This window comes from Pygocentrus nattereri, chromosome 23 (genome assembly GCF_015220715.1).
Source record: "Pygocentrus nattereri isolate fPygNat1 chromosome 23, fPygNat1.pri, whole genome shotgun sequence".
Taxonomy (NCBI): Eukaryota; Metazoa; Chordata; class Actinopteri; order Characiformes; family Serrasalmidae; genus Pygocentrus; species Pygocentrus nattereri.
The window spans coordinates 3,668,035-3,694,317 of NC_051233.1; the positions used below are offsets into that span (position 1 = coordinate 3,668,035).

The following is a 26,283-nucleotide window of genomic DNA, read 5'->3' on the forward strand; positions in this document are numbered from 1 at the left end:
GTAGCATTACTGAGTCAGGATGAAATAAAATATGCTGAAATTTGGTGCACATGCGGTGCTCCGAGTCACCCTGTAAACCCTAAAATAGGAAAAACGTCAGACATGTGTGGAGTCAATACCACTAAGAAAACAATTTCAGTGGATTATAGTTATGTTCCCTGACTAAAGGTACTGAGATGTACCAGCCCAGTGACAGAGAATTCACATTGTACAAAATTTTCATCTGTAATTTACACAGGCTGTTTGCAAAGGCCTCAGGCTGCGAGATCCAGCGTGGTCCTCCTTGTCCACATTCATCTTGCTCACTATGAATTGCACAGAGAATGTGATCCAGTACCAGTAGTGTGAGGAGCTTTGGGAGCACGGCCCCAGTCAGAGTGAACCAGAATGCTTTTTGACCTCGGTGTCTTAAGATCCCTTTGAGACCTGCAAAGGCGACGTGGCTTTTTTTGCGATTTGATTAAATTGTAAATTTTGACATTTTTTAGAAATCAGCTGCCTTGCAAAAGGGGTCATGTTGTACTTGAGTAGGAGGAATTCTGTAGTGTAATGTGTTTTTGTGGCCAGACTCCCTTGCCTCACAGAGCAAAACGACGGCAGCAGTTCCAACCTCCATTTCCGGCAAATAGAAGAAGATAAAAAAAAAAAAAAAGTCTTTCTCTTTTTCTCAATCTCTTTCACTTTCTGCTCCTTCAGTCCAGACTGAACCATTATCAGAGATGCGACGGTGCCATTATTCCTATGAGTGTCAGTGTGCATTGACTTTGGATAAAAGGCTTGAAAAACACCCACAGGTTTGCTTTAATGAGAACCCTCACCGCAGCAGCAGCTAACAGCGCTAACCAGCTGCGCTTGCCGCTGCTCACTCAGCCGTGCCGCTTCGAAATGCCACGGCTAGCGTGCTAGTGCCACATCTACATGCCTCACCCCCTGCTGCAAGGCTAAGTGGGCACACGCATTAGCACAGGCAGCCAAACCCTGGTTGACCTGAGAGCTCCAGCTTGTGTTCCGTCAGGCATCCGCGGCCATTCTTTCACGGTCAGTCTGATGGCGTTATGGCGCTAATTAGCAAGGCCTCTTAAAGTAAAATGTCATCCGAATCAAATGTTAATTGATCTTCGGCGTGAGGTAGAGGCTATGCGGCCTTCTGTGGTGAACAGTGTCGTAAGTAATTTGCCTCACGCTCGGATCTGAATTAAGATTATGAGTCTGCAAGCAGCGCTGGTGTTTTATTCCTTCTAGCGCAGGTGCCTCCCTCTCTGCTTTTTCATCTAAATGGATGTGTAGCTGTGGCCGATGTGGCTGACACACGAGCGGTTTGAGCACGAGTGGTGAATTATTCATCAGAGGCGGACGTCTGAGTGAAACGCTAAGCTAAATCTCATGCTAACGGTGTGAGCAAGCAGCCTGATGTGATTTAGAGGCAGCCACAGCCAACGCTGCTTATGCTGGTGTGTTTGTTTGTTTGTTTCTGTGTGCGGCTGTGCGTTTGCATAGTAATGTGGGTATGTGTGTGCTGGCAAGTGAATGAGTCACTGTGGACAGCTATTTTGACGTACGCTACTCATCCACTGCTGGTAATGATATGTCTGGCCATAGCTCGGGAAAAGAGAGCCAGAGGTGGAGGTTTGGTCTCTGTGGGTGGGGGTGGGGGTGCCATTGAACACCCGTGTTTAGAGCTTGAAACGGTAGTTTGGTAATAAAAACGATCACTTTAGCACGGCTTTATCACCGCTTGTCTGAAGTTTGCTTCTGCAGTTTTGAATCATATCTACTTGCATCCTCCAGTGGTGCCGCCAGGGGTCTTTAGACTGAGATCTTACAGCTTAAGGACTATAAAAACCTCATTTTGATGATGCATCTTGAAGGTGGGAGGAGCTTTTGAACAACTACAAGCACTTGGGGGCAGATCCTGGCAGGATAATGCAGAAGGAAGCCAGCTAACGTTATGAAGTCAAATATAACAGTCATGGGCTGGAGGTTAGGGAACCAGCCCTGTGACCAGAAGGTTGCCGGTTCGATCCCCAGAGCTGACAATACATGACTGAGGTGTCCTTGAGCAAGACGCCTAACCCCCAACTGCTCCCCGGGTGCTGCGGATAGGGCTGCCCACCGCTCTGGGCAAGTGTGGACTAATAAGGGTCACTTAATCTTAACAACATTAGGAAGCCAAATATCACATCTGTATTTACACAGCGTCCCAACTTTTTTTGAAATAGGGTTGCAGCTGAAATTGGCGTGTAGCTAAGAATGTTGCATGCCTAAAACACTAGTAACAGCTTGAAGCCTGAATTTGATGCATTTTGATAGATATCAGTATAGAGAACCAACTTCAAGCGCCAACTATGTCTTGGCAAATTGGCTACTTTCAAGGTTAAGTTGTCCAAATTAGACTTTTCTGCCAAACTATCACTCTAAAGAATCCTTTACTTGTATGGCTTTCCAAACCACAGTGGCCTTTTCAGAATGATCTGAAAGCTGAGGAAAACTTCACCATCCCTGAAGCTGAGGTTCGCCCCCCTGTGTAATTTTGCAATGCAGTGACATTTGAGAAAGCGGGCCAGCGACTACCGAGAGATTCCCCACGACACTCTATTAAAGAAAGCTGACTTGGTGTTATGCAGCTAAAACCATATTTAGCCGTCAGCAACGGGATCTGTTGAGAATAATAAATTATTGACACCTTGGCTAATTTGTTTCTTCATCCATGGCTGCCTCTCCCTTAGGGGTTAAAGAGTTAGTGCAGGCTTTCAAGCACAGGTCACACAGCAGAACCTGGGCAGGGGGGAGTCACATGTAAATAAAACAGGGGGGTGGCAGGTGGGAGGGGTATTGGAGTGGGCAGATTGGCATTCATGGTTGAGCGTTCTTTCCTATTTTCTCCTTGGCTGCTGAGCGCAGGATGAGTGGCGGGCCGGAAGAGCCAGAGAAATCTCTCCAGATATTAAAAGTGACAGATTTGTATTCCGGGTGTGAGTGTGTGACCTGAGTAGCCCCCCCACCCCCCCACCCCCCGCCTCACACAATCATACATGGACCACGACAAAAGCCCTTGGTTCCCGGACAGCCCCTCGCTAGCCTTCATATCCCAGGACGTCTCATTTTTACGAGGCCTGACAGCAGGATTAATCGACCTATTCATGTTCCCCCCCATAAGTGCATTCTTTCTTAGCTACTGTTGCAAGGTTGAGGTTTTACAGAGTACCGGCAGAATTCTTGTTTAACTTGATTCATTTCTAGTTTAAGTCAGCAAACTTGTCACTGTGCTAACACAGTTACGCAGCACAGAAAGCTACAAACGTGAGAGCTACACTAGTACAACAGTTTGACATGTCACATACATCGAAATATGAAAAAAATATTTAATTACAAAATTAATAACTCTTAATTCAGGTATTTCGCCAAAAAACTTACTTATGCGATCTAATGTCTTACACTCTCAGAAATAGAGGTACGAAATTGTCACCCCTCTTGTCACTGAGGTGGGCCCCTCAAGGGTACCTTTAGTCAGGGAGCATAACTGAACCATCATCCACTGGAGTGATCTGTTCTAAGCTGTACTGACTCCACACACCCCGCCTCGCCTCGCCTCGCCTCGCCTCCAGGCTTTTACTCTATTGCTCTGTTTTAAAACATTCGGTTATGAAAAGGAACAAATGGGTACATTTCCACTAGGACCAACTTATGTAGGGAACACAAATGGGCCTTAAAACCTTTGAGGGAACATTTACATTGTTTGAGCCTTTGTTTCTAACGTTGTATAAGCTTGAATGAGATGTTTGCCAAAGTTCTGTGAAGTGCTTTTCATTACTTTACATTTATTCTACACTCATAAAAAAGAAAGTTTGGTCACACTTTACTGTAGGGGGCTGTTCATAAGGCTACATGACACCTGCATAAGGTTGTCATTACAACTGACATAACCTGACATAACTGTTTATACTTGTTCCAATAAGCGTCATTCACTATAAAGGTTCCATTTGCCAATTTTGATCAGCTAATGTAGCCTGCATGATAGATGACGCCTGTTGTAATAAGCATTTGTAAGCAGTTATGTAGGGTTATGTCAGTTGTAACGACAACCTTATATGGGTGTCATGTAGCCTTATGAACAGCACCCTATAGTAAAGTGTTACCGAAAGTTCTTCCAGGGTTCTTTGGTAAAGCAAATGGTTCCATATAGAACTACAGAAAACGTTTTTTGTCAAGGGTTCTTTATGTCACCAAAGAGGGTTCCTCTATTGTTGCTAGCCAGACATCATAACAATAGTGGAACCCTTTTGGTGCTAAATGGAACCCTTTTCAAAAAAGAATGCGTTATATTTGTGTATGGGGACACATACAAGGCATTCTCCATCAATCTGAAGACTTTCTTGAGGCACAGAACCCTTTAACCACATGGAAGGTACTTTATTTGTTTAAAGTTCTATATAGCACCATTGACTTTACTAAAGAACCATTGAAGGAGCTTAATTTTTTAAGCAAGGCAGTAGGGAGTTTAGGAGCCTAGGCATATCATATCCTAGCAGCAAGAGAAACCCATCATTGAGAGTTCGATCCCTAGCGCTGCAGCGTTGCCATCCATCCGACGAGAAGCATAACTGGTTCTATTGTCTGGATGACCCAGCGTGATGCTAGCCAGTGGGGGCAACAGGTAATATTCTCCTCCAAGCGTGTTGAGCTGTAGTTTGACATTGTTAGCAGGAGCTGTTGTAGTGGCATCTCTTGGGAGATTCACTTGCAGGCCTTCACCCTCCCAGCTAGGTAGCCTCGTGTGATAGAAGGAGACCTAACAGGTAGTTGGCAGATGGAATTGGCTGTGACTAAATTGAAGAGAAAATTGGATAATTGCGTGGCAAATCTCACCTAAATTGTGTGGCAGAATTTTGCTTTTCTACTATAGTTTTGTTACACCCTGTTAGAAATAAAGGTACCATGCAGGTACATGATTCGTTCATCAAGGTACAAACAGTGTAAACGTTCCCACAAAGCTCCAGCAGCGGTTCGAAGGTCCAAGTGTGTACCTTAAATACGTTTTTCCCAGTGCAAAAGTAGATATTTGTATGTTTTTGTAAATTAATGTTTTAAAACAGAACCATTTCATGAAAAGCCTGGAGGGTGTGTGGAGTCAGTACAGCTTAGAAAATATAATTTCCGTGGATTATGGTTCAGTTATGTTCCATGACTAAAGGTACTGAGATGAACCCCTGAGGGTCCCACCCCAGTGACAAGAAGGGTACTGCCCCAGTGACGTGTCATACCTTTTTTCTGAGAGTGTATGGCTCATCGCTGCTGTGGGAGTAAAACCTTCTGTCTCCCTTCTTGTCGTTTTTCAGTTTTGGACATAATCTGACAAAGCCTGTTGTCCTCTCCATTGCGTATTGATTTCATGATGAATTGACCAAAAGAATCAGCCCAATATTATTTGGAAAAACATCTGGTTCCATCGACTTGCATTAAAACTAAAGTCTGTTGTTTTCCTTCTCCTGTAAACTTACCTTTTTGAAGATATGAGGTTTTGTTCCTTACTACTTCTGTCTTGTGGTGCACTTTGTGTAGCTTTATGGACCAAAAACAGTCATAATTTTTTAAATGACAATTTTCCAACCTTTCTTTATAGCTTAAATCATGCAGGCTGCTTTTGTTATTGTACCTTGAAGACTGATATATGTAAATGTGCCCCGTTCTGATTGGCTGTATTGTACTCCAGGGTGAATGGGTGGGTCTAATTTGAAATTAACTGTTCATATAGCTTCACTTTCATAAATGGACTGTACAAGTTGTTGATATGAGCCTTTCAAATACTACTATGATTGTGAGTGACGTTGAATTAGATCCATACTGGGCGGAAGCCAGATATTAAAAATAATTGGAATAACAAATTATCAATCCATTAATAGAAAATGAACCAAATTTAAAAACAGCAGCTACTTCTGAGTCAAATCAGGCAGTACTGACTGAAACGTGTTGCTCAGCTATGGATTCCACACCATTACAGTTTGTAGGCTAAGCTACAAAAAAGTAATGCAAAGCTAAGGGGGCACAATATTGAAAGAGAGAGGGGCAAAATATTCCTCCTGAAGGGACAATCGCCCCCCACTTCATGGCGCTAGGCCTGTTCCCACGTCAGCTGGGAGTTTGACTCGGGCTGGAGCCGGGATCTCTGTCTGTTGCCGTGGCAACGTGCGCCTTGCTGGCTCTCCTGTTCATAAGTAAGTCCTCCTCAATCCCTCAGCAGGTGGGTGAGAAGAAGGGCGGGCAAGGAGGGATAATGGAGTGTGGAACAGCACAACGTTGACTCTTTCTCTCTCTCCCCCTCTCTCTCACCTTCTTCTCCAGATCTTTCTCTCTGCTTTTCCCTTCTCTCACTCTCTCGCCATCCTTGCACTTTCTCCTTTCTTCTCTCACCCTCTTTTTGTCCTTTACTCTTTCTCCCACTCAATCTGCTTTTCCCCTGCTGTCCCCTTCTTCCTTTCACCCTCCTCTCCCTTCTCTTTCTTTCCATATCCTTTCTCCTCTCCGATTTGAATTTTTCTCCCTCTCACTGTCCTGCCGCTTTCCTCTTTCTCCTCCCTCTCTTTTTCCCTCTCACCCTCTCTCCCACCCTCCTAGTTCTCTTTCTTTCTCTTTCTCTCTCGCTGTCTGTCTCCATCTCTCTCCTGCTCTGTCAGTCGGTAAATGCGGAATCACTCCAGGGCTTTTTTTGCCGTCGTTGCCGTTCATGTTCTTAAGCACCTTCATTGGTCCGTCAGCTGCATGCAAGCCGATCATTCTAGATTAACTCTGACATTCTTGTACGTTCAGGTCCGCCATCAAAACCACAAACCAAATAACGTTCTTCTCCTGGGATTAAGGCTGGATGTCATTATCTGTTGCGGTCAATCCTGTGGTATCTTTGATTCTGTTAGAGGCCAAAGTAGAAGCAGCTGTCCTAACACAATGATGGCAATGTGGTTATATATCATCATGTGAATTTAAAATCTGAAATAAATAGTTACAACCAGAATCATGCTTTATGGGCCAACGCATGAAAGAAATTTGCCTTTGGTTGCACTTTACAGTGTCAAAAAAAGGGGGAACATTTTTTTTCAGCAAGACACCTTTTGGTTTATTTTGATGAAAAATGAAGAAATTTGTGCTTTGAAAACAAAACCAGACCAACTCAATCTTTTAAAAAGCCATGTATGTGCCAGCAGGCCAACCCAAGAAGAACTCAGGCAGTTTACACTGAAGTACCAGTCATTACTAAATAATAAGCCTTAATATCTAATAAGCCATTTTAAGGGATTCATTGAACAAAAACAAAGATAGCCTATCAAAGGTTCCAAAGCAGTAAACTGGAAATAGTTAAACTGTCAGTCCTTAAGAAGACTAAATAATGCTTTAATACAAATAAATAAACCTGCCTACCAATCATTGCTGATGTATTATTGTTATTTAGCATTATTATGTGGTAACTTCAGCAAATACATCTCTCTTACATTGATACGGCCTTTTCACATTGGCCCGGCCGTATGGCATGCCATATACCATATGTCATGTACCCCCATTTACACAAAGCCCACTTTATCTCTTGTATGCAGATTGTAGCGTTGGACCTCCTTCCATTTGAAATGGAAGGAAGAATAAAGGATGGCTTCCCCTCCTTTGTGAAGAGATAGCAGTCATAAAGGAGCGTTCAGCATTGACATGCCTCACTAAAGCTTTCAATCATCCAGAGGAGGCTGCTGTTGGCTGCCTAGCCACTGTCTCGGAGCACCTCATCGGATTACCCTCACGCTTCAACTAGCAAATGATTGTTATTGTGTAAATTAGAAAAGATCCTCCTCACTCTTCCTCTCCAACTAGCTGAGAAATGAGACCGTATCGCGTGTTGGCAGGGAAGCTCCAGGTAATGGAGGAGGGAGCATCGATTGCAAGATTACAGCGAGGGGTAACGTTGTGGAAAATGCAAAGCCATGAGAATGATCTTTGGGCCTAAGATGGAATGTGCTCGTTTTGTGTTTGCTGAGATTGAGAGGACATGTTGTTCTGCAGATGGTGTGATGAAAAAGAAAGAATGTTTTGGTTAATGCAGTGAAATGATGAGACACTGGCCTATTGAAACTATAGGCAAAATTAAGGCTGATTTATTTTTTGACAGTCCATTTTATGGAAAACAGCATGTCGTACAGTGTCAGAGACCACAAGTCTATGTGAAATTTGGTCAAGTGAGGCAAGCATGTGATGCACATGCGAATTGCTACATGGCGACATTCCTCTTGACCCTGCCATATGAAAGCAAACAAGTAAGCCTTGCAAACCAAGCATGCCTTGGATGATCAACTACATTTGTGGTAAGGGTGACACTTGTGTAATTAGAATTTTTTGTAGAACTTTGTTTCTGTGTGTCACATAGTTTTAGAATCTATGATAGTGCCTGTACTGTTGCCTTGTGATGTAGTGGGTCTGAACTGATCACAATCATCATCATATACACTCATATTGTGGACTGCTTCGAGGCTTGGTGCTCTAATAACACCTCAGTTTATCCTGAGAAGCAGGAGCATTAGAAACCTTTATGAAAGGGTTCATGGGGTTTCAGGCCACATAGCAAGGTGAATAGGGGTAGGCTGTCCCACCCAACACGAGCAATGCCAATAAAAACACCAATAAGAAATACGATTCCTGACAAGCTCCCTCCGAGCACAAAAAGCTTTAAAATATATGTAATTGTCCTAAGAGAATATACTATAGAGGCTGAAACTGAAGCTAGCATTTCTCTCACTTTACCCTTTGTCAGTTGGTGTATTGCAAGGCTCTGATTGAGCTATGGTGGGATTGTATCAGTCTTCTTGATGGTTTTCCGCTATCTGAGGGCATAGGGGCACTCACAATACCGAACGGCACAATGGCGTACTCAAAAATGCAGTACTGCTCCAGAAATGTGTCCTCCTAGATTGATCTACTGTCCTGCTAATGACCTTCCTCTACCCAACTCCCACCGATGTCTTCCCTCTTTCCTTCCATTAAAAATGTATTTGTCTCAGGAAGTGATGGGCAGTCATGATAAAGCTTGCACCCACGGCCACGTGGCAAAAAAGAAGGAAAATATTTTCCTCGAAGATGTCCGTTCCATGCCGAGGCTGCCGCAGTGTCCTCACATATTGATCAAGGGAGGCTGTGCGGCCATTTCATATGGTGTCCCAACATATCATGCTTCAGAAATTGATCCCGTCCATGATAGAATGCCTACACACACTCTCTTTTTGTCATCCACCCAGCTCGAAGACTAATGTCAGGGGTGGGACGAGAGAAAATTGGAAAGAGAATAGATTCACCCTGAGAAAAGGGTTCAGAGCCTTGCTTTTTCATGTGCTATGCAGCACGGAGGCTTCCAAAGAGAGGCTTGGGGAAAAACTTGGATGCAAAACAATCCGTGGATCTTTGCCAAAGTTTCTGTCTATTGTTAGCCGTGCAGCGATGCATTTTCCATTTTGGGCTGGATAACAATAGCCTATCTGTTGCTAAAAATATGCCCATGAAGAACATCTTTGATTCTGCTGAGGCCGTAAGCAGGTTTCATAAGTGTTTGATTGATGATGAGTTTTAGATTTAACAATATTGGTATAGCAGTTCGCGCCAGGCGGCGCATACACATCTTCCTTTTCTTTGCCTTTACGTGTGACTCTCCTACAAAGTCATTTCACCACACTTGAAAAAAAGACTCTCCCATCCGCCATCTCTATCTGAAATGAAGCCAAAGTTTACGCTAGCTCCCGGCAGGGTCCCGCGGGGCAGATTTAACAGCGCTGTTCAGAAGATGGAAAATGTAATAATGCTCTGTCTAGATCTGATAAGACCCCTCGAGATTAATATAAGCCTTTTTGCATGGCATTTAATGGCCGACAGTGGGGTACCACCCGATATGTCTTCTCTACTGCTCCGTGGATGAATGTGGTGACGGGGCGGCAGGTGGTAAGGCCTAACAAGAACAGACCAGTAGACTCTCATTATCACTCCAGGCCTTTCGTCTAGCGTGCTCCTGGGCTGCTTTCTGCTCCCAGTCCATCAGTCAGGCAGCTCACAGCACAGCAAGAGGCAGAATTTAGGCCCTCCTGGCTGAAATGCTGATTTCAGACCAGCTGCATCTACAAAGATATAGATCCCAAATTGGAGGGTGGAGAGGGTGAGGCAGGTCTCAGATTGGTATGACTCTGCTTTGGATTCCAAGGAAAGGATGCATGCTTGCCAGGTACTCCAATAGAAACTTGTACCTTGTAGTCCCACCTTAAAACTGTACCCCATCTGTTGATGCACAAATTGTGTTAGCCATGCTCTGGTCTTCCATCAAAAGTCAGTTTCTGACCACAGAAATGTTCTTGGCTGGATCATTATGGGTAGGGGATCCACATTTCTGTGCCTAAAACTGCACCCCATCTGTTGATGCAAAGATCGCTTAAGCCATGCACTGGACCTTGACCAAAGGTCAGTTTCTGACCACAGGCATGTGCTTGGCTGGATAATTTTGAGTAGCTCAAAATGAGCTCAGGCTATCAGTGACACCAATGTGTGTACCCTAACAACACCACTACCACCTCCCAAGTAATATCTGGTCATCAGCACTCCTTTGATCAATAATTAATGAGGCAGAGGGAGCATGACAAATGATGTGCAGCGACAGGTGAGCCAGAGAACACCTATATATGAGGCACTGTAAGTGGGCCTCATAAAGTGGCCAGATGAGTGAACGTTACTCATTGCATGATCTACATTTGTCAGGAATATGAGCAGGAATTTCTGGAAAAGGTAACAAATTATCTCCCGCCACCTCAATAGGTGCGAGATACACTACAGCTAATTTGGGCCTCTGAGAGCAACAAGACAAGGTGCTACATTACAGCAGGGCTTTTTTTTCTAGCTAGTAGATGTATCCCTTTGTGCCTGAACTTGCTGAAGTGAGAGAGTTGCTGAGGCCTATTACACTCTGTGTGTGGCAGAAGGCCGACTGTGAGTTGAAAATAAGCACCACGGAGAGCAGCTGGCTTTTGATCTCTGATCGTTGCCTGAAATGTAGCAGAAATGCAGGCTGGAGGCCAGCAATGAGCTGCCCCGTTAGCCGTCCCTTCCCCTTTAGCATTTTGGCCACATGCCCAGCCTTGAAAGAAGTGAAGTGGAGGCGGTGGAGGTGGTGGAGGCTGTGGCGGCATAGCTTGCAACTTTGGATCAGGACTGGCGTTTATGAAGCCTAGAGGAGAGCTTGATCAGCCTTTGCCTGTTTGTGTAATCGAGTCCATTGGCATTACCATTGACATGGCTGGTGTGTTCAGAGCTGCAGCGGTTTTAGGAATCTCACAGTGGTTGGAAGCTCAGGCCTGATGTGAGGAAATTGATGCGATACACTTTGTTTCTGTATTCTACAAGCAGTTTTACCAGCTAAACTTTCAGTGCTTTGGTAAAAGTTCGTACCCAGCTTAGCTGGCTAGCCCTCCCTCTCTTCCCTCCTTTCTCTCTCTCCACTGATGAACTATAACGAAGCTATTACAGCAAAAGAGGTCTCTGATTAGCTGCGGTTAGAACCTGCTGGCTGTCACTCCGTGTTTTGCAGCTCCCTTTATATCCAGAAAAGGAAATGTCTTTTTTTTGTCTTTTGCTTGCCCAAGTTTGCTCCACATGTGGACCAGTTTTCCAGTACACCTGCATGTCCACTGATCCTGTTGCTATTTCTGGTAACAGTCAAGTTTAGATGTTGCATGGCTCCATTTGCAGATTTGAAGAGCGGTAACATCTGCAAAGACATGATGAGGCAGAGAGAGGCACTCGAGATGAGCACAAAAGAAACAGTCATTTTCATGGAAGTCAGAAAAAGATGCTGTAGATGGACATGATGAGATGGACATGTTAGGGCATGTTGAAGGGAGAGAGACAGAATGATGAGGAGAAATAGGAAAAAGAAGAGGGTAATGGGTGCCTGGACATAATTTGTGACTAATGGGCTCCTTAACCTGAAGTACTCAAATGGTTTTGCTGCACTTAGAGCACTTGAAGTCTACAACAGGGCCTGATAAGAAAAGTCTCATTTCAACCAACAAATGGGTTTTTGCCCAATCTCTGAGGAATTTGTAAAAGCACCTTTTGTCCTGTTATGACCCATTCCACTTGCTATCATCATGATGCGGGTGAAAGCAAGGCTCCTTCACTGTAGTTCCTGCAAATCAGCAGGAGATGGCCAGCTAGATTAGCATGGTAGTTTGAAGATGCGTGCTTTTCACAGTGTGTCTGTCATCCTAGCAGCTACATAGAGAACATTTTGTCCTATGAAGATACCATTTCAGAGTTACGAGGTTTTCTCAGAACAACTTCTGCAAAGCCATCTGTAACCATCAGTGTTGGCTAGTCGTTAAATAGTGCTACGTTTCTCCACTAGTGTGACTAAAGGCTTGTGGTGGGATCATGTGGTGCTTTTCTCTCACTCCCAAACTTTGTGTAAATAGAGCACAATATAGAAATATGTCCACATATGCAGTCGAGACTGACGCGGCTTTTTTCTGAATTTCTACAAACACCATTTCATTTTATAGTAAATTAGTTTGGGCTGGTTTATGTTTATGAACAGACGCCTACAGATCAACATAGTAAAGGAGCTCATCTGTGATCCTGAGTTTAAAGCCAGTTTTTATTCAACTTAAACTTGGAACTAAGTTGTAAATAAATCTGAAACTGAAACTTTGCTTGTGTGTAAAAAGTGATTTCAGAGCCACTCGGTTCTCCCTGATGGAAACTGTTTACCTTCAGTGTTTTGTGCTTCTGATCATTTTAATAGACGTCAGTGTCACTAATTAATGACGTTCTATTAAAAGACTGGTTTACCAAGAGAGACGCTGGAGGACTTTCACCTGAAATGAGTTCATGAAGCCAGTCTGGTTATAAAAATGATAACAGGACATCAGAGCCAGAATTACTCTTTTAGTACTTTTACTTTATACTTAAGTACATTTGAAGGGAAATACTTTAGTACTTTTACTCAAGTGGAGGTCTAAAGGGAGGAACTTCTACTTTTACTGGAGGAATATTTTACCTACTTTAACTCGAGTACATGGCTTGTGTACTTCGTCCACCACTGATAGAAATGCAGGGCTAGATTTGCATACTAGTTTGATGGTGTCTGGTGTTGGCAATTCTAAAGGGTTCATTAAGCCTATGAAGATACCAATGAGATACCTTTTACAAGGTGTTCTTCTGACAACATCTGTGAGGTTTATACATCCAGTTAAGTGCAGTCTTGACATAAATAATGCTAGTTTTCTCTAACAGCTTAACTACAAGTTAAGTTAAATCACTCTTTTGCTTTTCTCTCACTCTTTTTTTCGCTTCACAGTACATTCACCAGGGAATGGCTTCTGTTGCCACAGTCTTTTGGGCCATTTGGGAAGTGCAGGACTATATTAGAGTGCTAGTTTGATGGTGTTTAGTGTCTATAATTCCGAAGGTTTAATGGAGAATATCTATGATATTATGAGATGCTGTGAAGTCTGCAGTTTCAACTAGTCCTAGTCCACCCCTAAGGCTACAATCACTTCTTTTCCACATTTGCTAGTCATAAAATAGGGCTAGTTTTCTCCACCAGTGACTAAAAGCTTGCTTTCGGGTGACTTTGTGCATTTCTCTCGCTCTTTATTCCACTCTAAGCATTGGTCTCCATTAACCAAGCTTTCAGACCATTTTAAAAATGCAAGGCTAGAAATTCCATGGGTTCAGGTGAGAATATATTCTACTGTAAAGGAACCGGTTCTTAGTTACAAGATGTTCTTACCACATCTTCTGTGAGGTTTACAGCTTCAACCTAAGTGTGGTCTTTTTTTACCAACAGGTTACAATCATCCTTGATGCTCGCTGGTCATAAAAACACTGGTTTTCTCCAACAGCGTGACTAAAAGCTTGCTGTCAAACCACTTAGTGTTTTTCTCTCACTCTTTCTTTCACTGTAGTTCCTGCAACTCAACAGGGAACGGCCTCCACATAGCCACACGCTTTCAGACCTTTTTAGAAAATGCATGGTTAAATTCGCCTGCTAGTTTGATGGTACTTGTCTGTCCTTCGACAGATTACAATGAGAACGTTTTCTTCTATAAGGATGATACAGCGACAGCTTCTGCGTGGTCTACAGCTTCAGCTAGGTTCAGCCTTGCTCCCCGAACAGACTACTCACCTGCAGTAACCCTTTGTGTTCATTCACTAGTCATGAAACAGTGCTAGTGTTCTGCACCAGTGTGACTACAAGCCTGCTGTTGGAGGACATGGTGCATTTCTCCCACTCTTTACTTCACTGTAGCTCCTGCAAACCATCAAGGAGTGATCTCCCTTAACCCACGAGCTTTCAGACTGTTTAGAAAATGCAAGGCTGGATTAGTATGCTCGTTTGATGGCGGTGGGTGTCGGTAACTGTAAGGGTTTCGTTGTACACATTTTCTTCTACAAAGATACAGTTTCTGAGTTACAAGGTGTTCTTACAGCAGCTTCTGTGAGGTTCACAGGTTTAGTTAGGCGTGGCCTTTTTTTTACCAGCAGGTTACAGTCACCCTCGTGTTCGCTAGTCATAAAAACACCAGCTTTCTCCAATAGAGCCGCTAAACGCTTGCTGTTAAATCACTCGGTGCTTTTTTTCCTCACTCTTTCTTTATTTTACTGTAGTTCCTGCCGTTCATCAGGGAACGGCCTCCACACGCTTTCCGGACTTGAAGAAATGCATGGCTAGATTAGCATGGTGGTTTGAGGATGCTTGGTGTGTGTAATTGGAAAGATTACAGTGAGAATGTTTTCTTCTGTAAAGATGTTTTGAAGATACAAAGTGCTCTTACGGCAGCTTCTGCGACGTCTACAGGTTTGACTAAGTGCAGCCTTTCCCCAGATTACAATCCCTTCCCGTAACCGTCTGTGCTCGAAAGTCATGAAACAGTGCTGGTTTTCTCCTCCAACATGACTAAAAAGCTTACTGTTGGTGCTTTTATCTCACTCTTTCCCTGCTGATCAGCAGGGAATGGCCTCGACGTCGCCACAAGCATTCAGGCCGTTTAGAAAGTGTACAGCTGGATTAGTATGCTAGTTTGTGCGTCTGTAATTTGGACACAAAGCTTTTTGGCTGACTGTGTGAAACGCTCGGGCCGGGCTTTGTTTGTGTCGGCAAAAAGGAATCCAGCCCATGACAGCGTAAGGAAGCAGTCGCTGAAAAACACCACAAAGGGTTTTGCTTGATCTCCTTTTGTTATACAGGCACAGGGATGTATGTTACGTACTGTCCCCGACCTGTTGCCACTGAATACCGTGTGGGTGACATTTGAAGAATTGTCCTTTCACGCTGCACTTCAGGCATTTTCAGTGTGTGACTTGTGCCTTTTCAGACCTTCACAGGCACCGAATTGACACCTCACCTCACATGATCTTCCCTCTAATTTACAATTTACTCAGAACAGCGTGCAGAGGTAGATGTATTGAGGTATGTGTCCTTGTCTCGGCGCTTTCCAGAATGGAGCTTTCCAGAACACCTACTGCGCTCAGGATAATCCCACTATAAAATTAATGCATATTTATCCCAAGAATAACTAGTAGATTTAAACATGGTTAAGTAGACCGTAAGATGACTTTGCAGCTTTTCTATTCAATAAATCCAACATCATTTTTTTTTTTCATCTATCTAAAGTCAATGGGTCAAGTTATTTCTTTCAAAATTCCATTTCTGCCAGAACAACTCAGGAGGCAAGAGTGAAGGAGGGCAGTTTTACAAGTTGAAAGGAAAGAGTCTTTGGTGTAGGTCTCGTCCTCGGTCCAGGTCTTGGAGCGTCAGACGGACAGAGACGGCAGGGGTGGAGCCTACCAGGCAGGGACCCAAATGGAGGTGGTGGGGAGGAAGGAGGGGACAAATGTAGGCACCTGAAAGCAGCAGAATAAGTACGTGATTCGAGGCATTTTAAAGACAGGTGAAGGCCAATGAATAATTGGGGCAGTTGTGGGCTGGAGGTTAGGGAACCAGCCCTGTGACTGGAAGGTCACCGGTTTGATTCCCTCAGGTGACGATACATCACTGAAGTGCCCTTGAGCAAGACACCTAACCCTCAGTTGATCCCCGGACGCCGTGGATAGGGCTGCCCACTGCTCCAGGCAAGTGTGCTCACTGCCCCCTGGTGTTCACTAGCGTGCGTGTGGGTGTTTCACTGCACGGATGGGTTAAATGCGGAGATCTAACCCCTCTGTGTGCAAACAGCTCGGCTAAAGGTTCTGAACTCTAATTGACGTTAGTATTAGAGTCTTCCAGGCTTATTAAACACTAAAGCTTATTATTCAGTAACTACAGGGACTTCAGTGCAAGCTGGCTGAGCTGTTCTTAGGTTATAAAAGTGTGTAATAAAACTTTGGGTCTGCCGGTGGGCCCAAGTTCTTTGATTATTTCATTAATTTAATTATTTGGTTAATATATTACTGAAAGTGTTGACATAAAAACTTTAAAATCCTTAAAACTTTTGAACTTTTGAAGTTTTTCCACTCGTACTGATATTTACAAGTGAAAAATTCAAATGACTGTATAGCTCTTATAGGTTTAATCAAACAAAGCTTTACCGAATTATATGATTTTAAATCGGGGCTAACAAAGTCTTAAATAATGGCAAAACATGTGTAAATACATAGGCTGTGCTTCTGTAGTCCATCTGTAACATTGACTAAATCATCAGTAGTTAGGGTTGTTGCATATGTTATTCATGTGTAACTACACGGTTATTAGAGATATGTAATATAATGCTTCATAACACCAAACATGATTGTCTTCAGTCTTAGGGCATTTAGCAGATTAGTGGATTAAAAAGTGAGTATAAAACCAACTGCTTAAATTTATGATTGACAGGTCGTATTGATACCAGTAAAACTTTGAAGCTGGACGATTTTACCAGCGAAACAATACATCGGTCAGGCCCTTCAGCCTCTGTCCAGTCAAGTCCACAGTTTCGCTGCTGGACGAGCATCACTAGAGAGACATCAGTGTGAGTGTGTTTGACCAGAACAGTGGGCATGACTCCACAGCATGTCCTCCGAATCCGGATGGACACTTTTCTGACCGCTTCTTTAGTTTTGCCACCGTGGGCTTTGTTTCTTTCTATCCTCGGGGCATGTGTGAGCGTTCGCTGGGTCGTAACACTCATTCCCCAAGTGAGAGTGTGTGTGCTAGTGTGTGAAGGTAGTGTCTGACTTGGAAGTGTCTGCCTGAGCGAGCATCATTGGAGGTGTGAAAAAAGCATCTGGGGGACTTTGCAGTGAACACACACACACACACACACAAACACACACCCTAACACAAACATATAGATTACTGCTCTGTGGAGAGTAATGCTTCATTTGAAGGACACAGACCAGGGTGGTCACACTTTATATTGCTGGTCCCCAGTGGATTATCTACAATCAGTGTTGTCCAAAAACACATATTAAAAAATATGTATCTCAAAAATGATAACTTTACAGGAGAGGGAAAAACACTCTTTACTTTTAATGTAAGTTAATGTAAAAGATCTATATTTCTTATAGATATCTGCCATCTCATGCTATATATATATATACACTGCTCAAAAAAATAAAGGGAACACTTAAACAACACAATATAACTCCAAGTAAATCAAACTTCTGTGAAATCAAACTGTCCACTTAGGAAGCAACACTGACAATCAGTTTCACAGCTGTTGTGCAAATGGAACAGACAACAGGTGGCAATTACTGGCGATTAGCAAGACACACTCAGTAAAGGAGTGGTTCTGCAGGTGGGACCACAGACCACTTCTCAGTACCTTTCTGCTTTCTGGCTGATGTTTTGGTCACTTTTGAATGTTGGTGGTCTTTCACACTCGTGGTAGCAGGAGACGGATTCTACAACCCACACAAGTGGCTCAGGTAGTGCAGCTCATCCAGGATGGCACATCAATGCGAGCTGTGGCAAGAAGGTTTGCTGTGTCTGTCAGCGTAGTGTCCAGAGGCTGGAGGCGCTACCAGGAGACAGGCCAGTACACCAGGAGACGTGGAGGAGGCCGTAGGAGGGCAACAACCCAGCAACCCAAGCAACCCAACTACCTCCACCTTTGTGCAAGGAGGAACAGGAGGAGCTGCCAGAGCCCTGCAGAATGACCTCCAGCAGGTCACAAATGTGCATGTGTCTGCACAAACGGTTAGAAACCGACTCCATGAGGATGGTATGAGGGCCCGACGTCCACAGATGGGGGTTGTGCTCACAGCCCAACACCGTGCAGGACGCTTGGCATTTGCCAGAGAACACCAGGATTGGCAAATTCACCACTGGCGCCCTGTGATCAGGACAATGCTAGACCTCATGTGGCTGGAGTGTGTCAGCAGTTCCTGCAAGATGAAGGCATTGAAGCTATGGACTGGCCCGCCCGTTCCCCAGACCTGAATCCGATTAAGCACATCTGGGACATCATGTCTCGCTCCATCCACCAACGGATGCACCACAGACTGTCCAGGAGTTGGCGGATGCTTTAGTCCAGGTCTGGGAGGAGATCCCTCAGGAGACCATCCGCCTCCTCATCAGGAGCTGCCCAGGCGTTGTAGGGAGGTCATACAGGCACGTGGAGGCCACACACAACACTGAGCCTCATTTTGACTTGTTTTAAGGACATTACGTCAAAGTTGGATCAGCCTGTCGTGTGTTTTTCCACTTTAATTCTGTGTGTGACTCCAAATCCAGGCCAAATCCACTGGTTAATAAATTTGATTTCCATTGATGATTTTTGTTGATTTTGTTGTCAGCACATTCAACTTTGTACAGAACAAACTGATGAAATTATCCACTGTTGAATATTCAGTGTCCTCAGATGGACAGTAAGGGGTTTTACAGTTAGCCATTCTTATTGATTTTCTCTCTACTCACAAGCTTTTCATTACATTCTGTCTGTGTGCTTCACCAGTGGCTTGTCCTTCATTCTAAAGTGGCATCTACATGTGAACGCAACACATTGTGGGCAAACGCACAGCGCCGTATGTGTATTGGCATCGCTAATGACCGCATGCTCGTCCAAACTGTCCGTCCACATCGCTCGCTTTGCTGCTTTGTTCTCATCCCACTCCTTTGTGCTTCCTCTATGAACGTTGACTACTTGCCCTGATCTGTGATGAGCGAAGCCTTTTTCTAGTCTGTGATCTTTCCTTATCGCTTCTTTCTTTTCTTCCTGGTCTGTTTTCTCTCTTTCTCTCTTTTTTCCTCCTCTTTCCTTATCTCTTCATTTCATTGCTCATGCTCCTCTTGTTTCTTTCAACCCTGCCCTTTTCCCACTTTTTTCCCCTGTGGCCCCACCCCACTTCACCTTGTCTCCTCCCCTTCCTTCCCTCCCTCCCCACATTCCCTCGGTCCCTCGTTCCCTCCCTTTCTGCCCCTTATATGACTAACCTTGCAGAAGGTACCCCAGCTCTAGCCCCTGTGCCCCCCCACCCCTCTGAGCCCCCCGTACCCCGCACTCCTTCTTTGACTTACTCCTCTCCTCCCCCACCAGTTGTCCCGAGCTCAGGCGCCCTCCCCTCCGCCCCCCGTGACGTGGCCCCTGTCCTAGTGTCCAGTCGCTTCACGCGCCTTGGCTGGCGCCCTCCGCTGGAGACGCACGGAACCATCCTCACCTACGGGGTCTTCTACTCCCAGGAGGGAATTAACAGGTATGTTCTTGGGGGGGCTTTTCGGAGCCACAAGGAAGCGGCGTCTCTCCATGGCCAGCCTGAGGATGCCCTCTAAAACAAAACATGCTACGTGGAGCTGCAATTTGAAAAGTTGCCTTCAAGCAAGTATAAACAGGAGTCCCCCCTGGTCTTATTTGAAGGAATAGTTTGGGGACAAATCCCGTTAATCTCGTTCTACCATACGTGTAACCAGCCCTAACATGTCTGGTGTTCATTAGTTTTACACTGGAGTCACCAAGTCTAATGCATCATGTTTGTCTCAAATCACAATTATGTTGTCAAGCAATCTCTAATAGACTTGCTTATGAGGTTTCTGACACTGTTTGATGCAGTGCTGCCTGTAAAAATTTACAACAGTGGCTAAAAACAGTCATGTGGCTAAGCACAGTAGCAGCAGCCACCTTGAAACACCTATTTCTGTCCATATTTATGTGAGGATTCACTGCATAAACCACAAAAGCAAGTCTATTTGGGGTTCAGTAATAACTACATATGATTTGAAAGCAAATGTGTGGTGATTTAGACATGGAATATGATGCTAATTGGCCAATAAGCTTCAGCTACAGTAGCTTCATAGCTTCAGTGCACAGCTAAAGAAGCCCTGGGCACCAGTTATGTCTTGGCTGATTGACTAGATTTTGGGTAAGAGGGAAATTGAAATGTGATTTTTCGCCAAGCTATTTCTTTAACTTTGCTCTCCATCATACGCCCCAACCCCCCCCCAACGCCCCCCCACTCCACCCACACACCCCCCGACGCAGCTTTCAGTAAACGATGGGGGAAAATTAGAAATAGGACATGAAAGCAGCCACCACCAGTAATGCTCCAGAATACTGAGGTCCATGAGTCAGCTTTGTTTCCAATAAGCTTTTGTCCACATGAGAAAATTGACCTTCTGCCAGGCCTCACAGTGTATAATTAGAGCTGCCCATGAATGATCAGCTGCTGGGTTTCAGGGGATATGAAATGAAAGCATTGGAGCTTTTCTTATGTAAGGGAATTAATACAATAAACAATGTCTGTCAGGTTTAATAAAAAATGAATATATAAATGAAAAGCTGAATGCTTTCTTTCAATGCAATTTCAGTTAGACATGTGATATATTAGTCATATTCAGTCAAAAGGAGCTGTAACAAGTCAAACTTAAACATCTTTAACTTGCAGGGCGTAAAAGGTATGTTAGGAAGTTAACTCTTAGGTTTGCTCTGCTTCTTTTGGCTTATATACAGTACCAGCCAAATGTTTGGACACATCTAACCGAATATCTGTTCAACATAATCTTAAAGACCTTAATCTAAAAGTTCTGGTTTAAATACTTGTAAATTAAACTGTGTCTCAGAGAGACTTCTGAGTTCAGCATGTGTGGAACTTCTAGAAAAGCATCCCTGGTGGCTCCTTATGAGGCTGCTTTAGTGAAACTGCATCAAGGCAAACGGGGAGCAAGTTGGAAAGATCTAAAAGGGCTAGAAGATAAATAGACAGCATCTAGAAGATAAAAGACATCTAGAAGAGAGACGATTTTTCTAGAAGATACAAGATGTCTAGAATGTGGAGGTTATCTAGTAGATGCATATGTAGAAGTTACAAGAAAACCAGAAAATAGAAGAAATCTAGAAGATGGGAAATATCTAGAACATACAAGGTGTCTATATAATGGAAGTTATGTAGTAGATATCTAGAAAATACAAGACAACTAGAAAATAAAAGGGATAAAAAAGCTTAAACCATACAGAATATATAATATATCTGGAAGGAGATTTCTAGAAGAAAAATAGAGATTTGAAAGTAACATAGCAAATAGATACATATCTAGAAATTTCAAGAAAACTAAAAGGTATAGTATATCTAGAAGATAAAGCATACATGGCAGATAGAAGAAACAAGAAGTTTAGAAATTAGAGGATTTCTTGAGGATACAGCATGATTTTGAAAATGGAAGTTATCAAGAAGATATAAGACATCTAGAATATGGATGTTACATATTGAGTGGATACATATCTAGAAATGTCAAGAAAACTAGATGGTAGATAGCGAGAAGAAAAACCATATCTAGAAGATGGAAGATATCCAGAAAACAGGGCACATCTAGAAGACAGTATATCTAGAATATATACATTATCTGGAAGACACAATACGTTTAGAAATTACAAGATTTCTTGATGGTATAAGATAACTAGAAGGAGGAAGTTATTAAGAAGATACAAGATATCTAGAATATTGCCATTGTCTAGTAGATAGAAACTATTTGGAAGGTGGAAGTTATCTAAAGAATGCTAGATGTCTAGAATATTCCCATTGTCTAGTAGATAAAAGCTATCTGGAAAATGGAAGTTATCTAGAGGATTCTAGATATCTAGAATATTGCCATTGTCTAGTAGATAAAAGCTATCTGGAAGGTGGAAGTTATCTAGAGGATGCTAGATATCTTAGATAAAGATAGAAGATTCTTTGATGATTCAAGAATTCATCAAAATGTATCTTAAAAGATACGAGGTGTCTATAATATAGAAGGTATTTTAAAGATAGAAGGCTTCTAGAAGATTAGATTTGTTTAATGCTTTTAGTCACTGTATAATTCCATGGTTAAATTTTTAATTCTAAAATGAGGAAAATATGTAAAAATAGTAAAAGCCCTCTTAAATGTGTCCAAACTGTTGACTGGTACTCAATACCCGTTTGTTTTTTACAACTGTCGCTGCTGTGGTGCAGTCAGTAGTATATTAGGTCTTCTTTATGGTTCCCCCAAAGCCTGTTTATCCCGAACATGTCCCTGTTAGTCATGCTGTACATAAAAGCTGCTCTTAAATAACGCAGCTACAATCCTCAGCTCAGCTCAGCTCAGCTCAGGGACGAGCTAGCCTGGGATGATTTGAGGCTGCAGTATTTACAGTGTGCCTGTTGGGATCTTGAGGGAGTGTTTTAATTCAGGCCAATCCCTGATCAGCTCTTGAGTGCTTGGTTTTTTTCCTCAACAGAGAGCGTTCAGTAAACGTGTCGGAGCCAGACAGTCTCCAGCTGACCGTGAGCAATCTGAAGCCCGAGGCAGTGTACACTATCAGGGTAGTAGCCTACAACGAGCTCGGCCCAGGAGAAAGCTCTGAGCCAATCCGGCTGACCACACAACCTGAGCGTAAGTAACCAGCATGCGTTGGACCTGGTCACTCCATACTCTCTGTTAAGTAATAGCTCAACCAAGCATACGAAAGGGCCGATACCCATGGTGACAATAGCGTCATGCTAATTTGTGGCTAGTAACGTTACCCTTCTTAGCATGTTTGGCTAATTCTGAAGCTAGATGCCAGTTAGCATTATGCAAATGATGCAGTGCTAACTGGTCATTGGTTTCTATTCAGCATTAGCGATCTTAGCATGTAATCCCTGTTTTTCTAAATGCTCGGCTACATTGAAAATGAGGGTTGCCTTCAATGTACTTTGGAGTCAAAATAAAGGCTGATTGATTGATTGATTGATTAATTGATTGATTGATTGATTGATGTTTGGCTAATTTTGAATAGAAGCTAGGTGCCAATTAGCATTATGTTAATGACATCATGCTAATGTGTAGCTAGCTTCTATTTAGAATGAGCTATCTAACAAACACTGCGATGGACAGTGACCTGTCCAGGGTGTATCCTGCCTTCCGCCCCATGACCGCTGGGATAGGCTCCAGCAACCCCTGCGACCCAGAAGGAGAAGTGGCTTAGAAGATTTCCTCATATTGGCTTCCATTATCAACCTTTTAGTGCAGACAGTAGCATTAAAGCATGGGCTTCTCACGTTTCTAACGAGCCTCTGTGGAGATGCTGAACAGTTTGACCTTTTCTCCGCATTGCACAGACAAGGTTTCCAACTATAGCTCTCCATCTGTACTGACGCCAAGCAACACACAGAGCCTGACAAAGGAAACACGCTCCAAAGAAGCAACACACCCGTAAATGACAGCTGACAGTGATTTGCAATGCATTTTGAAATAGTCTCATGATCGCTATAACTATATATCACTATATACTGCGACACTGCAGGGGACAGAAGTGGCCCCCTGATCACTATTGTCTACACTTTAGCACTATGTAGTAAACATAGGAGGCAGAAATGGTCCCTTAATCATTTTTCCTGCATTGGAACACAAAAAGAGCACTGTTATAGGGAACGGAAATAGTCCCTAATCACTATTCCCTACATTGAAGCACTATTCCAAACACTCCTACAAGAAACAGAAATGGTCCCTAATCACTATTCCCTACATTGAAGCACTATTCCGAACACTCCTACAGGAAACAGAAATGGTCCCTAATCACTATTCCCTACATTGAAGCACTATTCCGAACACTACTACAGGAAACAGAAATAGTCCCTAATCACTATTCTCTACATTGAAGCACTATTCCGAACACTCCTACAGGAAACAGAAATAGTCCCTAATTACTATTCCCTACATTGAAGCACTATTCCGAACACTACTGCAGGAAACAGAAATGGTCCCTAATCACTATTCCCTATATTGAAGCACTATTCCGAACACCCCTACAGGAAACAGAAATGGTCCCTAATCACTATTCCCTACATTGAAGCACTATTCCGAACACTACTACAGGAAACAGAAATAGTCCCTAATCACTATTCCCTACATTGAAGCACTATTCCGAACACTACTGCAGGAAACAGAAATAGTCCCTAATCACTATTCTCTACATTGAAGCACTATTCCGAACACTACTGCAGGAAACAGAAATGGTCCCTTATCACTATTCCCTATATTGAAGCACTATTCCGAACACTACTGCAGGAAACAGAAATGGTCCCTAATCACTATTCCCTACATTGAAGCACTATTCCGAACACTACTGCAGGAAACAGAAATAGTCCCTAATCACTATTCCCTACATTGAAGCACTATTCCGAACACTACTGCAGGAAACAGAAATAGTCCCTAATCACTATTCCCTATATTGAAGCACTATTCCGAACACTCCTACAGGAAACAGAAATGGTCCCTAATCACTATTCCCTACATTGAAGCACTATTCCGAACACTCCTACAGGAAACAGAAATGGTCCCTAATCACTATTCCCTACATTGAAGCACTATTCCGAACACTACTGCAGGAAACAGAAATAGTCCCTAATCACTATTCCCTACACTGAATCACTATGTAGTGCACTATTATAGAGAAAAGAAAAGTGGTCCCTTATCACTATCCGGTACATTAGAGCACTATATAAAACACTTGTAGTGAACAGAAATGGTCCCTTAGTCACTACTACCTACATTAAAGCACTATTCCAGACACCATTACACTAGGAACCACAATGTAAATCACTACTATAGGGAACACAGGTGGTCCCTAATCACTATTCCCTAAATTAAAGCACAGTTTTGAACTCTCCAGTAGGGGAGAGAAATGGTCCCTGATCACAATTCCCTACACTGAATCACTACATAGTACACTATTATATGGAAAAGGAATGGTCCCGTATCACTATTCCTCACATTAAATCACTATATAGAACACAGTTATAGTGAACAGAAATGGCCTTTACACTGTAAATCAGGAGAACCATAGGGAATCACGCTATGGAAAACAGAAGTTGTCCTTTAATCGCTGTACTGAGAAATCAGGAGCACTGTGTAGAATAATATTGCATGGAGAAGTATCGGTGTATTATACAGTGAACAGGCCGTAGTTTCACGCATAGCTACTGTCTTTTCTTCTATTTTTTCCTCCTCCTCCCTTTCGTTATTATCTCCTACTCTTCGTTTCATTGTTTGCCTTTTTCCCGTTGCCTTAGGGCTGCACTGCGAGGCTGCAGCAGCTCATTTCCCGGCAAAACACCTCTAATGTCCAGATTATCATCACGGTGAATATGTGCATATATTAAAGCAGGCTAAGCTGCGGACAGGCCTGGTGCAGCATCAGCTCGGCCCGTGGAGGAGCAACAAATTGACCTTGACTTTCTAGTTTAAGCGCTGATTGAAACGGCAGCCTGAGCTAAAATCACTGGCTATGGAGAACGTAGCATGACCGCTGTGTGTGCGGAGTGAAGGAGTGCAAAGCGGCTGGTGTATTAAAGCTTTTCTCACCTTAGTGAAAGGTTCCACATATAAACAGATCTATGAAAAATAAAGTAGTTTAAAACAATTCCTAAATATTTATTTATTCATTCATTCATTCGTCTCTATTCTTCATTAACCCCTCTCTCTCCCTCTCTCTCTCTCTCTCTCTCTCTCTCTCCCTCTTTCTCCCTCTTTGTCTCTCTCTCCCTCTCTCTCTCTCTCTCTCTCTCTCCCTCTCCCTCTCTCTCCCTCTTTCTCTCTCTCTCTCGCTTCCTCTCTCTGTCTCTCTCTGTCTCTCTCTCACTCTCTCTCCCCCCTTTCTCTCTCTGTCTCTCTCTCTCTCTCTGTCTCTCTCTCTCTCACTCTCTCTCCCCCCCTTTCTCTCTCTCTCTCTCTCTCCCTCTATCTCTCTCTCTCCCTCTCTCTCTCCCTCTCTCCCTCTTTCTCTCTCTCTCCCTCTCTCCCTCTTTCTCCTTCTCTCTCTCTCTGTCTCTCTCTCTCTCTCCCTCTCTCTCTCTCTCTCTCTCTCTCTC

At 43.4% G+C, this 26,283-nt stretch overlaps 1 protein-coding gene across 2 annotated transcripts in view; it reads left to right on the plus strand.

The window, feature by feature from the left end:
- dcc (DCC netrin 1 receptor) overlaps positions 1-26,283 on the plus strand; it is a 419,056-nt gene that overhangs the window by 253,118 nt on the left and 139,655 nt on the right. For both annotated transcript variants that reach the window (XM_037533426.1, XM_037533427.1), the window contains exons 8-9: positions 19,518-19,674; positions 22,671-22,825. In XM_037533426.1, the coding sequence (XP_037389323.1) occupies positions 19,518-19,674; positions 22,671-22,825 (312 nt within the window). The remainder of the gene's footprint in view (positions 1-19,517; positions 19,675-22,670; positions 22,826-26,283) is intronic.